At 30.4% G+C, this 12,242-nt stretch overlaps 1 protein-coding gene across 2 annotated transcripts in view; it reads left to right on the top strand.

Moving 5' to 3' along the window:
* LOC136976934 (kelch-like protein 20) overlaps nt 1–12,242 on the top strand; it is a 62,175-nt gene that overhangs the window by 17,853 nt on the left and 32,080 nt on the right. For both annotated transcript variants that reach the window (XM_067272322.1, XM_067272323.1), the window contains exons 3-4: nt 4,290–4,412; nt 11,782–12,083. In XM_067272322.1, the coding sequence (XP_067128423.1) occupies nt 4,290–4,412; nt 11,782–12,083 (425 nt within the window). The remainder of the gene's footprint in view (nt 1–4,289; nt 4,413–11,781; nt 12,084–12,242) is intronic.

Below are 12,242 nucleotides of genomic sequence, written 5' to 3'. Positions count from 1 at the left end.
TTTACAAAACCGTGGCCAACCGTCAAGGAATTAACATCGTGTACAGAAGATGTCAGACTCTCTTCAGAATATTAAGCAACGGCAAAGACCCACCAAACCCCGACAGGCTTCCGGGAGTATATATGATACCACTAGAAGATCACAGGTGCGATAGACAATTAACATACATTGGTTCCACGAAACGTGCGTTAAAAGTGAGATTAAAGGAGCACGAGTCAGACATACACCACGGTAGATACACCACGGCCCTGGCGACGTACGCGTCGGAAGAGGAGATAACGGCGGACCTGCATGCGGCAAAAATCATTATACCCAGCTATAACCCACAGCAATTGAAATGGCTAGAAGCCATAGAGATATTTAAGGCTGGATTACGTAACACCTGCGTTAATCATAAGGACGAAATGATCCTATCGAGCGCATGGCAGGTTGTCCTAGAAAACAGCGTTTAAAGGAGAGGAGCATCGAGCATGCGCAGTACAAATATCCAGCTGCCGCACGTGATAATATTCCGGAAAGAAATTTAAATTGAATATTTTCGAATGTTAACGGCCTATTCGACGAAGCCTGAAGAAGAGCCCAGGAGGGGCTGTGAAAACGTTTGCTAATCTGAAGCGAATTCGATTCTAGAACGAAGCGATTCTAAAAATAGAACCACACCGGGTAAAAAAGATTAGAAGGGTTTCTTTTATTATTACAAGTTCCGGTGAATAGAGAGATTATATAACATTGATAAAATGCCTTGAAATCATTATTTTTCCATTTCTTTTATTCTTTTTTTTAAAAATAGAAATAAAGTTTCAAAAAGTTTATAATAATTAATAATATAAAAATTATTTTAAAAATAATAAGCACACTATATGCTGGAAGTAAATTATAAATATCACTTACATAAATTAAAACTCCAACTTGTAAAACAAAATGCCAAAGGAAAATGAATGTTTTCAATTGCCTTCAGCAACCATCTTCATGTTAAGTACTGTACAGCTGAAGATTTCCTTCATTCTTAGCATTAGTCAGGGTCTGGGCTTGGAGTTCTGGCCACGGGTCTTTTCATCAGAGGTCTTTGTACTGGGTGAGGCAAATCATGCCAAGTTGCTCCATCCCTTTTGTGGAAAAAGGACTGGTTTCTTATGGGCTTATTTTAAAGATTTCAACAGAAGGGTGCAGAAGGATGGAAAGCACCAACAGATGAAGAGGATTAGAAGGACAAAGAGGATCCTGTGTCCTTGAGAACCATGGTTTTTATACAGTTTGTCTCTAAATTCCTAGTTCAGATGATTCATTGCTTCTCTCATACTGATTGATTCCCTGGTCCGTTGCTATAGAGGTGATGATGCAAATAGCATCAATGTTCCTTATATACATGTTATCACCCTTTCACCCCACAACTTCCACTTTCCCTGAAGGGTTGGGTTACACTTCTAATGATTGTCTGTAAATTAGAGAAAATGTATTTCTCTTTCCTCTAGGAGAGGATCAATTATTTCCACATGGTTCTCATAAACATCACCCTCCAAGAAATTTTGACTTGCTATTAAGTAACCACCTTAATAGGAGGTTGAAATTGAAAACAATTTTCTGTTAATGTCATTTCCCTTCTCCGTGCAAACTTTGACTGGGACTTCCTTGACCTTGCACAAATGGTATATGACCCATATATTGAGATTGGGTACCCTCACCTGCATTGTCGGGTGAGGTACCCGATCTCACCTGACAATGCAGGGTTCAAAAACACAGGGTCAAATGTGACATGATTATAGTATTATAACAGCTAGGAATATAACCCATATTACATTAAAACAGCCAGGAAAATAATAACAAAGTTAAAATTTGTGATGATTACAATACTTTCCTGTGTGATAATAGCTGAAAAAATAAAAAAGTTGAGATTTTTGAATTCTAAGTAGAAATTGAATTTTTGCATTGCCTGAGGAAGAATTAAGGTATTTGATATTATTCTGACAAGGGTGATATAGAAATCTCATTTTTACACTACAACCCCAAAAATAAACCTCAGACAGCATGTTACTTTAATCTATCAATAACTTAGCCTTCAATAATATCATACATTTTATACACTTATAATAAAAGTTTACTAATATAAAATAATTATAACTGAAGATTTCACATAAAAAATTTTCATGTTAATAATATATAAAAAAGTTATGAGCAGTTGAAAAAAGCCTGTGCAACCAAAAAAAGTTTGGACAGAGCCATTTCTGACAAACAATACTGAGGACAGTACATTAATATTTAACCTTTGGATTATACAACAGCATTTATATGATTATTCATTGTATCAACAAGAGCCAGGCATTCATTTGGAGTAATTTCATCCCACATTTGCTTGATTTGTTTTGCTTTAAACCATCCACACTTCTTTGAGGACATTTTCTCAATCCTTTTTTTAATTTTACCACACACATTTCCTATAGGGAACATAATATATAGAATAACATATAACATATGTTATTCTATATATAACATATTCTACATTCTATAACATAATATATAGAATTAAAATTCTATATATTATGCTGGGCCAGCCAAGCTTTGCTGGTTTTAGCAGTATGGCAACTTGTACAATCTTGCTGGAAAATAAAATGTCTGTGATATTGTAATCTTTCTAATGATGGTTATAGGTTTTCCTGAAAGATATTTGTTGGTACTGTACAGTAGAGCGTTGTTTATCCAAAAGCCAGTTAATCGAAACGTCGGTTATCCAAAAGCTTTCCAGTCGGACTGTGTCATGCTGAATCAAACATTTTTGATACTAGATTAACTTCTAAAGTATAATTTATTTGTTTTTATATTTTTCAATATATTTATTTTGTTTGTACAAAATAAAGAAATAATTTTTAATGATACAATAGCCTCGATTATTATTATAAAAATTTTCGTTTGGTTTAAAATTGACAAAAATGCAACACGAAGTGACATGCAACAGAGAAAAATTTGAACATTGGATAGGTTAATATATTTTTTTGCACGTAATCGGTTATCCGAAAAAATCATTTATCCGAACAACCCCAGTCCCCAATTGATTTGGATAAACGACGCTCTACTGTATTTCGTTGCATTTACTGAACCCTCAATGAAATGCAAATCTCCCACACCTTGGGCTGACATGCAACCTACACCATAAACACTTGCTGGAAATTTTACAGTGCACTGTAAACAGTCATGATGGAATGCCTCTTGCTTTTTAATGACTTTTCTATTGCCTCCAATGCAGACTTCAAACTTTGCCTCATCACTAAAAAACAACCTGCTTTCATTTTTATGTCCAGAATTGGTGCTCTTTGGCCCATTTCAATTGGTTTTTTGTGTTTTTGTAAGAAGTATTTTGCCTTTGTTTAAGAAATATCACTTGTCATAATTGTTAAGTAAAAAATAATAATGTTTCCTTAGTAGAAGCTGTAGCCAAGTTTGTGCAGATGGATATACAAATTTCTTTTGTAATGTCCTCTCCAGTAACTTTATTCCATTTGTTCACTAATTCACTGAGTGATGCCCCTCGATTTTTTTTCACAAAGGTGCTTGTGATCAGTCTCTGTTACAGTTGCTGGCCTTCCAGTTGATTATTCTGGATGAATCTTACCAGTTTGCTGATATTTTGAAACAATACCCCCATACCGTGAAATTACCAATTTTTAATTCCTTTGCAGTTTTTCTTAAGGATTTGTCCTGTCTGTGAAGGATGATAATTACTTCATGTACTGTACATCAACACTTACAGGTGCCATTTTCATTAAACAAATACACTTCAAAAATGTTAATAAGAAAAATATGCAAGTATCACATTTCAGCTCATTTACACATTTAATGTATTGTTAGATATTATTTGTCAGAAATGGCTTCATCCGAGCTTTTTTTCGGTCACACGTGCTTTTTTCAACTGCTCATAACTTTTTTTTATGTATTATTAACATGAAAATTTTTCATGTGAAATCTTCAGTTATAATAAAAGTTTACTAATATAAAATAATTATAAGTGTTTACAAAATGTTTGTTTGATATTATTGAAGGATAATCTAGAGATGGGTCAAAATAACATGCTGTCCGGGTTTTTTTCTTTTTTTTGTCTGGGTTGTAATTTTGTTTATATAATTATTTTATAGATGAAGTAATGTAAGAAGTCAATTTTAATTTATAAAATTGAAAAAGTGCTTTAAGTTTCAAATTTAAATTTGGTTTTAGAAATATTTTAAAAGTTATATCAGAAAATGTGTTATTTTTTGTGAACATTTAATTTTTATTTAAATATATAAATTTTAAATTGACAGGTTTTAGCTGGTTTAAATAGTTTGCGATTAACAAAAACATTTTGTGATGTAACATTATGTGTAGAAGAAGAAGAATATCCTTGCCACAGAGTTGTATTGGCTTCATTTAGTCCCTATTTTAAGGTCAGTAAATAAATTTATTTATTAGTTTGTTAAATTACAAAGAGTGTTTACCTTGTTACAGGTGATGTCTGGAACTATTTGTATTGAAAAATAGTCATTTTAATGATATGATTAATAATAAGAAAAAATTTGCAATTTATACAATTTATTTTTTCTGCTCTATATTTTGTAAAGCTGATCAATCGAATTCTATAATTATCCTTTGAAACATTATGGAACTTATTAAAATATATTATATTGTTTTTTTCAGACCATATTTTTCAGATTCTTTTAAAATATGGTATAGAGAAAAGTTCGGATCAGTGCATTAGTAACAGTTTTTTGTAAAATTAATGTACATACTATATTTTCATGAGGATTAGCTATGAATTATTTATGTTTAACAAACAGTTTAGCACATCACCTGCACCCTGTTTCAATTTAAATTGCAATTATAAACTTGCATCTATGAAGCAATTGCTGTTCCACAGGCATGGAGTATTCTGTGGATACATTATGTGAAGACTATTTTTATTCTAGCAGTTTTCTTAGGTTATTTGTATGAAAATATGGTACTGTTAATATACACAGGAAATTTATTTAATAACAGATTAACAACCTCTTAAATAAACCACAGTTGGAATTTGCAATATATATTGATACCAAGAGTGAAAAACAATTTCCTAGAACCTCTTGATCCTTAAAATAGTGTGCGAGAAGACATTATTCGTTAACTCTTTAAGCTTTGACAATATCTTCTTTTTATGTACCTGGACATGAAATTGGTTTTACTCTTCAGTCTACAAGGGAAATTTGTATAGCAAAACCAGTCAAACAACTTTACCTTTGGCTGATTTCATCTCAAACAGATTAAGACAATTTTGGCTGACCTTGGGTTTAAAGAGTTAACAACATAGCCATATTTCCAATTTTATTCAGATTTTTCAAACAATATATTTGAAACACCATATGTATTTAAAACAATATATTTGAAACACCATATGTATTTAAAACAATAAATTTATAATTTATAAATTTATAAAATCATAATTTATTTTTGTTTAAATGATTATTTTTTAACTTAAACATTTGTTTTAATATTGGTTGAATGGTGTTATCACTTTAAAATTTTAATCAGTAGTAAATTTTTGACATTCTTTTTAGATAGAAAAAACAGCAAGAAAACTTGTTAATAGAATAATTTGCTTCTTGTTTGGTTTTAATAATCTTGATGTACTTCTGCTTATTGTAATTCCTTTTTCCAAACTTACCACAGTGATCAGAAATGATGTAAAGTAACTGTTTTCTCATTTTATTTTGTTGTTATGTATTAACTTCAATATGCACTTCAAATGTATTACTCGTCCCTACTCAAGTGATTACGATATCATTTGAGTAGGGAGATTATCAACTTAAAAGTTAAGTAAAAACTTCTCATCAACCTGGTAACCTGTTAAGCTCAGGTTGCAATGTGTATCCTGGAACATTTCTTTTACATATTAACAAAGAAATGTCAATTATAATTTTTTGTTACACATATAATCCAGTGTTCATATTGAATTTGCATAATATACTATTAAATTATCTATGGAATTATATAACCTTTATATGAATTTGAACATTTTTAATTTTCAAAGAAGAAAAACAAATAAATTATTAATTAAAAGTTTAACTTTTTTATGTGTGATTTTTAGATTTGATTTGAAGTTACCATTTCAATTAAAAACCACATCAAGATATGTAACATTATTAACTAATCTGAATAAGTTGATTATCAAAGTTATTTTTTTCTCAGCATTAGTCATTTTAATATTATTACCAAAAATCAATATTTTTGTCTTTAAATAAATTAATTCCAAAAATGTTTTTATTTTGACGTTTTAAAAGACTTACATAAAAAAATATAATTTTTTTGAGTCTATTCCATTTATCCTTTTCACCAGAGAGTTTGAAGCAGATAAAATGTTAAGGCTATAAAGCAAGATAGATATTGTGAAAAATTTTTATCATTGTTTTATTGTAAAAGTGCCATAGCCTAAAATAAAAGGTTGGTGTTTTGATCATTTTTTAACTTTGTGTGCAAATTTTTTAATATTTTATAATTGTTGTTTTAATGAAGGTTACACTATATCTTCAAACCAATTAATTGTTACTTCTGAGGACTGAAAAAGATAAAAGGAATAGACTCAAAAAAATTATATAAATTACGTACCCAGAACCTTTTAAGGTGTGATCACATATAAATATCGACAAATGAACGTTTTCAAACCACTTCTGGGCTCTGCTTCAGGTTCCAATCAGTTTCTATGTGGATGTTTGATATCTGTTAAATATCAGTTTCTATATGGATGTTTGATATCCATTAATTCACAACATGCTCTAGTCACCTGTTATACATGGACAGGCTGATTTGTCGCGCATGCGCGACGTGGTTTTTCGTAAATCCTGTCGAACCTACGATCGAACTGAAAATTTAAACAACGTGCGTAATGAACTGATATTTAACAGATATTGAACATCCATATAGAAACTGATTGGAACCTGAAGCAGAGCCCAGAAGGGGTTTGAAAATGTTCGTTTGTCGATATTTATATGTGATCACACCTTAAAAGGTTCTGGGTACGTAATTTCTGAAGTAATTCTGGTGTGGTGAGTAGTGAGTTATTTAAAAATTATATATTTTTTTATGTAAGTCTTTTAAAACTTCAAAATGAAGATAATCCTGGGTCAAGTCATCTTTATGTAAATATTGTTCAATTTTTATGCAAAAAATGTTTTTATGTTAATTTTATATTGCAAAATCACTATATTTGGAGCCAGTACAATCAAATCATAAGCCTATAGGATTACATTAAAAACTGTATCATTTACTTGAATACTATTTGAAGAATTAATACAAATTGTGTATATTGTGTAAAATAAAGATTAAGTAAGGAGAAAGAGGAATTACTTCTAGGAGATCGAAATTTTGGGTAAATATCATTATTTAATACTAAGCTTATTTTCTAATTTATAAATAAGGATAAAATAGGCCTGATAAACTGACTTGCAGCTTCTTTTCCCTCCAGTTCTCTCCACTAACTTTGACACATATAAAGAGTCAAATTCTTTTTCCAGATCTATTATAATGTATCATATACTTTATGATGTTTCCTAGATGATTGTATTTGAACTAGTGAAAGCAATAAAATAATTGCTTTTTTGATACTTTTATTGCTGTTGAATGAATATTGAAATTCAGATATTCCTTAATTTTTATTATAGACTAGTTCACTAAGACCTGCTTTCAAAATGAGGATTTGAAGGATTAATTATGAGGTGTTTGGAAAGAATTAAAATATTTTGAAAACAAACTTTATCAATATTAGATTATTGGGAGTTTTTCAAATTTATAATTTTGCCTAACTAAAACAACATTTTTAGAGTTTCAAAATGTTTTAAAATGTAAATATGCTGATGGATAGTATAAAAAGATCTTCATATCAGTTTGGACATGTAATGGTACATTCCATTTCCAATCAGAGAGATGTTGCTGAATGATTTTAATACAGGTACAGTAGAGACTCGTAAATCGGAACCCCGGTAATCGGCACGATTTTCAGTCGGACTGTGTCGTGCTGAATCGAATGTTTTTGATACTAAATTTACTTCTAAAGTATAATTTTCATGTTTTTATATTCTTCAATATATTTATTTTGTTTGTACAAAATGCAGAAATAATTTTTAACAATACGATAGCCTCGATTATTATTATAAAAATTTTCGTTAGGCTTAAAATCGACGAAAATTCAACACGAAGCGACACGCAACGGAGAAAAATTTGAACATCGGACAGGTTAATATATTTATTCGTACATAATGGGTAATCGGAACAAATCCCTAATCTGAACAACCCCAGTCCCCAATTGATTTCGATTTTTGGTTCACTACTGTATTTATAATAGTGGAGTGGTTCTGTTCAAACACATGTTGGTTCAGATGAGGAGCAACCAATCTTCTTTACTAGAAACATTTTAGCAAAGTAAGTAGGAAGCTCCGAAGAGTTCTTTTTGTGATTTTCTAGAATCAGAAAGATGTTATCTTTTTCTGTGCTGTTCCAAAAGTCATTATCATAAATGGTGAATCATAAAAGAGCTTATCTCAAATACAATAGTAGAGATAACACACTGCTACTGGTAACATTAAAATGACACATCAGAATGCAACTTTATTACTGGTTTGCATTTCTGTACATAAGACCCTCATTGGCCATACATAAAAATATATAGGTATCTGTTGTAGAAACAAATTTGCATAGAAACTAATAAAAATTACAAAAATCTAAAATTTAAAACATTCCTGTTCAAGATTTATTTTCACCCACACTGCAGAGTACTATGAGGATTACATTATGAACAGTCCAACAATATCTAAACAGGCCTGTTCATAATGTAATTTTCATAGAACTCTGCAGTGTGGGTGAAAATAAATCTTGAACAGGAATGTTTTAAATTTTAGATTTTTGTAATTTTTATTAGTTTCTATGCAAATTTGTTTCTACAACAGATACCTATATATTTTTATGTATGGCCAATGAGGGTCTTATGTACAGAAATGCAAACCAGTAATAAAGTTGCATTCTGATGTGTCATTTTAATGTTACCAGTAGCAGTGTGTTATCTCTACTATTGTATTTGAGATATTATTTTTAATAAATGGTGAAGCTTACAAATTTTTAATCAAGACAATGCACTACTGCATAGGGTGTGAATTGTCACAGAATTTCTAATTGGAACAGTGTATTGAGACTATTAGACACCCCTATTCACCTGATCTTGTTTCTAGTGATTTTTGGTTGTTTGAAACATTGGAATTTGCTTCTTGAGGAGGATGGTTCTTATTTAGATCAATTTGGGTTCTGCAGTTTACCAGTCACTAAAACCTGAAAAATCCAAAACATGCTGTGACAAGTGGGTTGAGCACTGGCAACTGTGCTTAGACAAAAAAAGGAGACCATGTAGAAAAATAACATGAGTGTAATATGTGTAAATAAATTATTTAAAAAACTTTTTTGTATGTTACTTTGGACAATCTTGCAATCTTTAAATTTCTTTCCAATTCTAGTTTAAACATGAACCTGTCTTTCTCATTCTGTATAAAGTAGCAATCAGTAATTGAATTTTTAGCATTGGAAGATTGCATGCAAAATGAAAAACGATTTGATGAAGTAATGTTAAATCTTCCAAACATTTAAGAGATGTATTCATAAAGTAAGACCAGAGAGAACCATCTTTTTCTTGTACTATGTTAACACAGAATCATTCTGCAATAAAGAAACAGCAAAGATGTTTAAGAATCTAAAGTGATAAGCAATTTCACACAAACCTGTAGCCCAGAGCTAGTACCATCAAACTTCTGATTGTTCCCAAAATTAAAGATGTTCAAAGATCAGTGCTTTTCACCAGATGCCAAAGTTCAAATTGCTTATATGAAAATAAATTGAGGAAAATATACTACAACTTGAACACTAACTATATAGTGTATTTACTCGGACACATGGCAAATTTCATCACTAATTTTTATTCAGTTGATACGTGTATTAAGTGCTTGTACACGTTTCAGGCTGTTGACGCTCCTCTTCAGCCAACTTGTACTTTGGTCCTGTATCCATTGTCTATATGCTGACTGTTATGCATCTTCTTCTGATGAATTATGCCATTTCTGTTTTCTTAATTCTTATTGTAGTATTTATGAAACCATGCCGATACTTATTCTGCAACTTGAACACTAACTACATAGTGTATTTACTCGGACACATGGCAAATTTCATCACTAATTTTTATTCAGTTGTATATATAGTTATTTTCATTAGTCATTTCATATATATATGAGCAGTATATGCTTAATCTAGTAATAACTATATATGAGATGTGTCCAAAAAGTAAAGATACATCGCTTATAAGCAGAAAGCTAATGTTTTAGTGCATATGTTGACAATAATCGATTTGACTTTAAACCTTTCATGCACTTTTTGCATTTGTTTGTCATTACTACATTGAGTCTGGTTTAAGTAGCACATACTTACAATGGCTGTGCTGATTCAGAATCCCACTAATGTAAAGTGTGCTTTATCATACATTTTCTCAATGCAAAAGATGAGAACCCAGTGAATATTCAAAACAAATTGTTTCCGTTTATGAGAACATTCTGAATTGACAAAATCTAAGAAAGTGGTGCTATGCTTCTCTGGAGGCAGGACCAATGTTCATGACAAACATAGGAGTGGTAGGCCATCTGTGATCTTTGACAAACTTCTTCAAAGAACTGATGAAGCAATTCATGCAAATTAGTGTCTCACAATAAGATAATTGCATGAAATCATTCTGGAAATGTCTAAGTCCATGCTTCATTCAGTTCATGCTTCAAGTCCATGTGACAGCAATTGTCACCAAAATGTTTTTTGAATGATTCAAGTGGGAAGTTTTCAACCATCCACTATACAGCCCACACCTTGCTCTTAGTGACTTCCACTTGTTTCTTCACTTGAAGAAACAAGTGGAAGTCACTAAGAGCAAGGTGTGGAAGCAACAAGATGTTTCTTCATTTGAAGAAACATCTTGCAGGACAACACTTCATGATGATGATGGGATCAAAAATGAAGTTGAAATGTGGTCTGGCAACAAGCGGTAGAGTTCTATGACTCTGGTTATTAGCTTCTGTATCCCAGACTTAACAAGTGTTTGGACAATGGTGGTAATTATGTATATAAATAATGCATATACCAGTAAATAAGGTGTGTTGGACATTTTGTCAAATAAAAATGTTTTGAATGAATTACTAGCCATTGTATCTTCACTTTTCAGACATGCCGTGCTTATATAAAATAACTGATAAGGTCTCCATTTTTATAAAATTAATTTGGGAAGAGATAATATAATGTGTATGATATAGTTTAGAAAGTAGTAAAAAGCATTTAATTTAATCATACTTATTCATTTTGCAACATAACCATCGTTTAACAGATACATTTTTCCAAATAATCAATCCATTTTTTGTATTTTATTCTTAAACTTCTTGTTTTTTTCAATTTATTTTCTTATAACAATATATATATATATGTAGTCTTAATTTCTTATATATATTTAAGATTTCCAGAAATTATTCATGAGTTTGTAGTATAATTATATTATTGAATGAAAGTAATCTTTTCTTATTTTGAAATTAAATTATTAAAGTTTTATTGAAAATTAAATAAATCAATATATATTCAATAATTACAGATAATATCTATTAAATAATGTCTATTTAAGTTTAAATATATAGTGCTTTTTATGGTTAAATAGAATTTATAGTTTTAGCGATGATAATATAAAATACACAATTTATTAATTTCTCATTTTTTAAATATTAGGCTATGTTTGCTGGGGAGATGGCAGAAAGTCAACAAAATAAAGTTGTGCTAAATGGAGTTGAACCGAAAACTCTACAGTTATTACTAGATTATGCATATACTGCTCAAGTAGTTATAAGTAAAGCCAATGTCCAAGTTTTGTTATCTGCTGCTAACCTTTTAGAAGTGCTCCCTGTCAGAGATGCTTGCTGTCGATTTTTAGAATGCCACATGGAAGAATCAAATTGTCTAGGAATTCACTGCTTTGCTGAAACTCATGCATGTATTGAACTTCAACAAAAGGCTAAAGAATTTGCTTTAAAGTAAGTATTTTAATTACAATAAAAATTAATTAAAATGAGTTTTTTTGTTTTGGAATTTTTTTTTATATACATATTTCTTCATTAATAATTTTTAAATGTAATGCTTATAAAATTTATTTTGTGTTTAAAAGTACAGTGGGTGATTCGTTAACGAATATA

This window comes from Centruroides vittatus, unplaced genomic scaffold, assembly GCF_030686945.1.
Source record: "Centruroides vittatus isolate TY-2023 unplaced genomic scaffold, ASM3068694v2 contig_436, whole genome shotgun sequence".
Classification (NCBI taxonomy): domain Eukaryota; kingdom Metazoa; phylum Arthropoda; class Arachnida; order Scorpiones; family Buthidae; genus Centruroides; species Centruroides vittatus.
The sequence above is the reverse complement of the archived record's forward strand: the minus strand, read 5'-3'. Positions and strand labels throughout refer to the sequence as shown.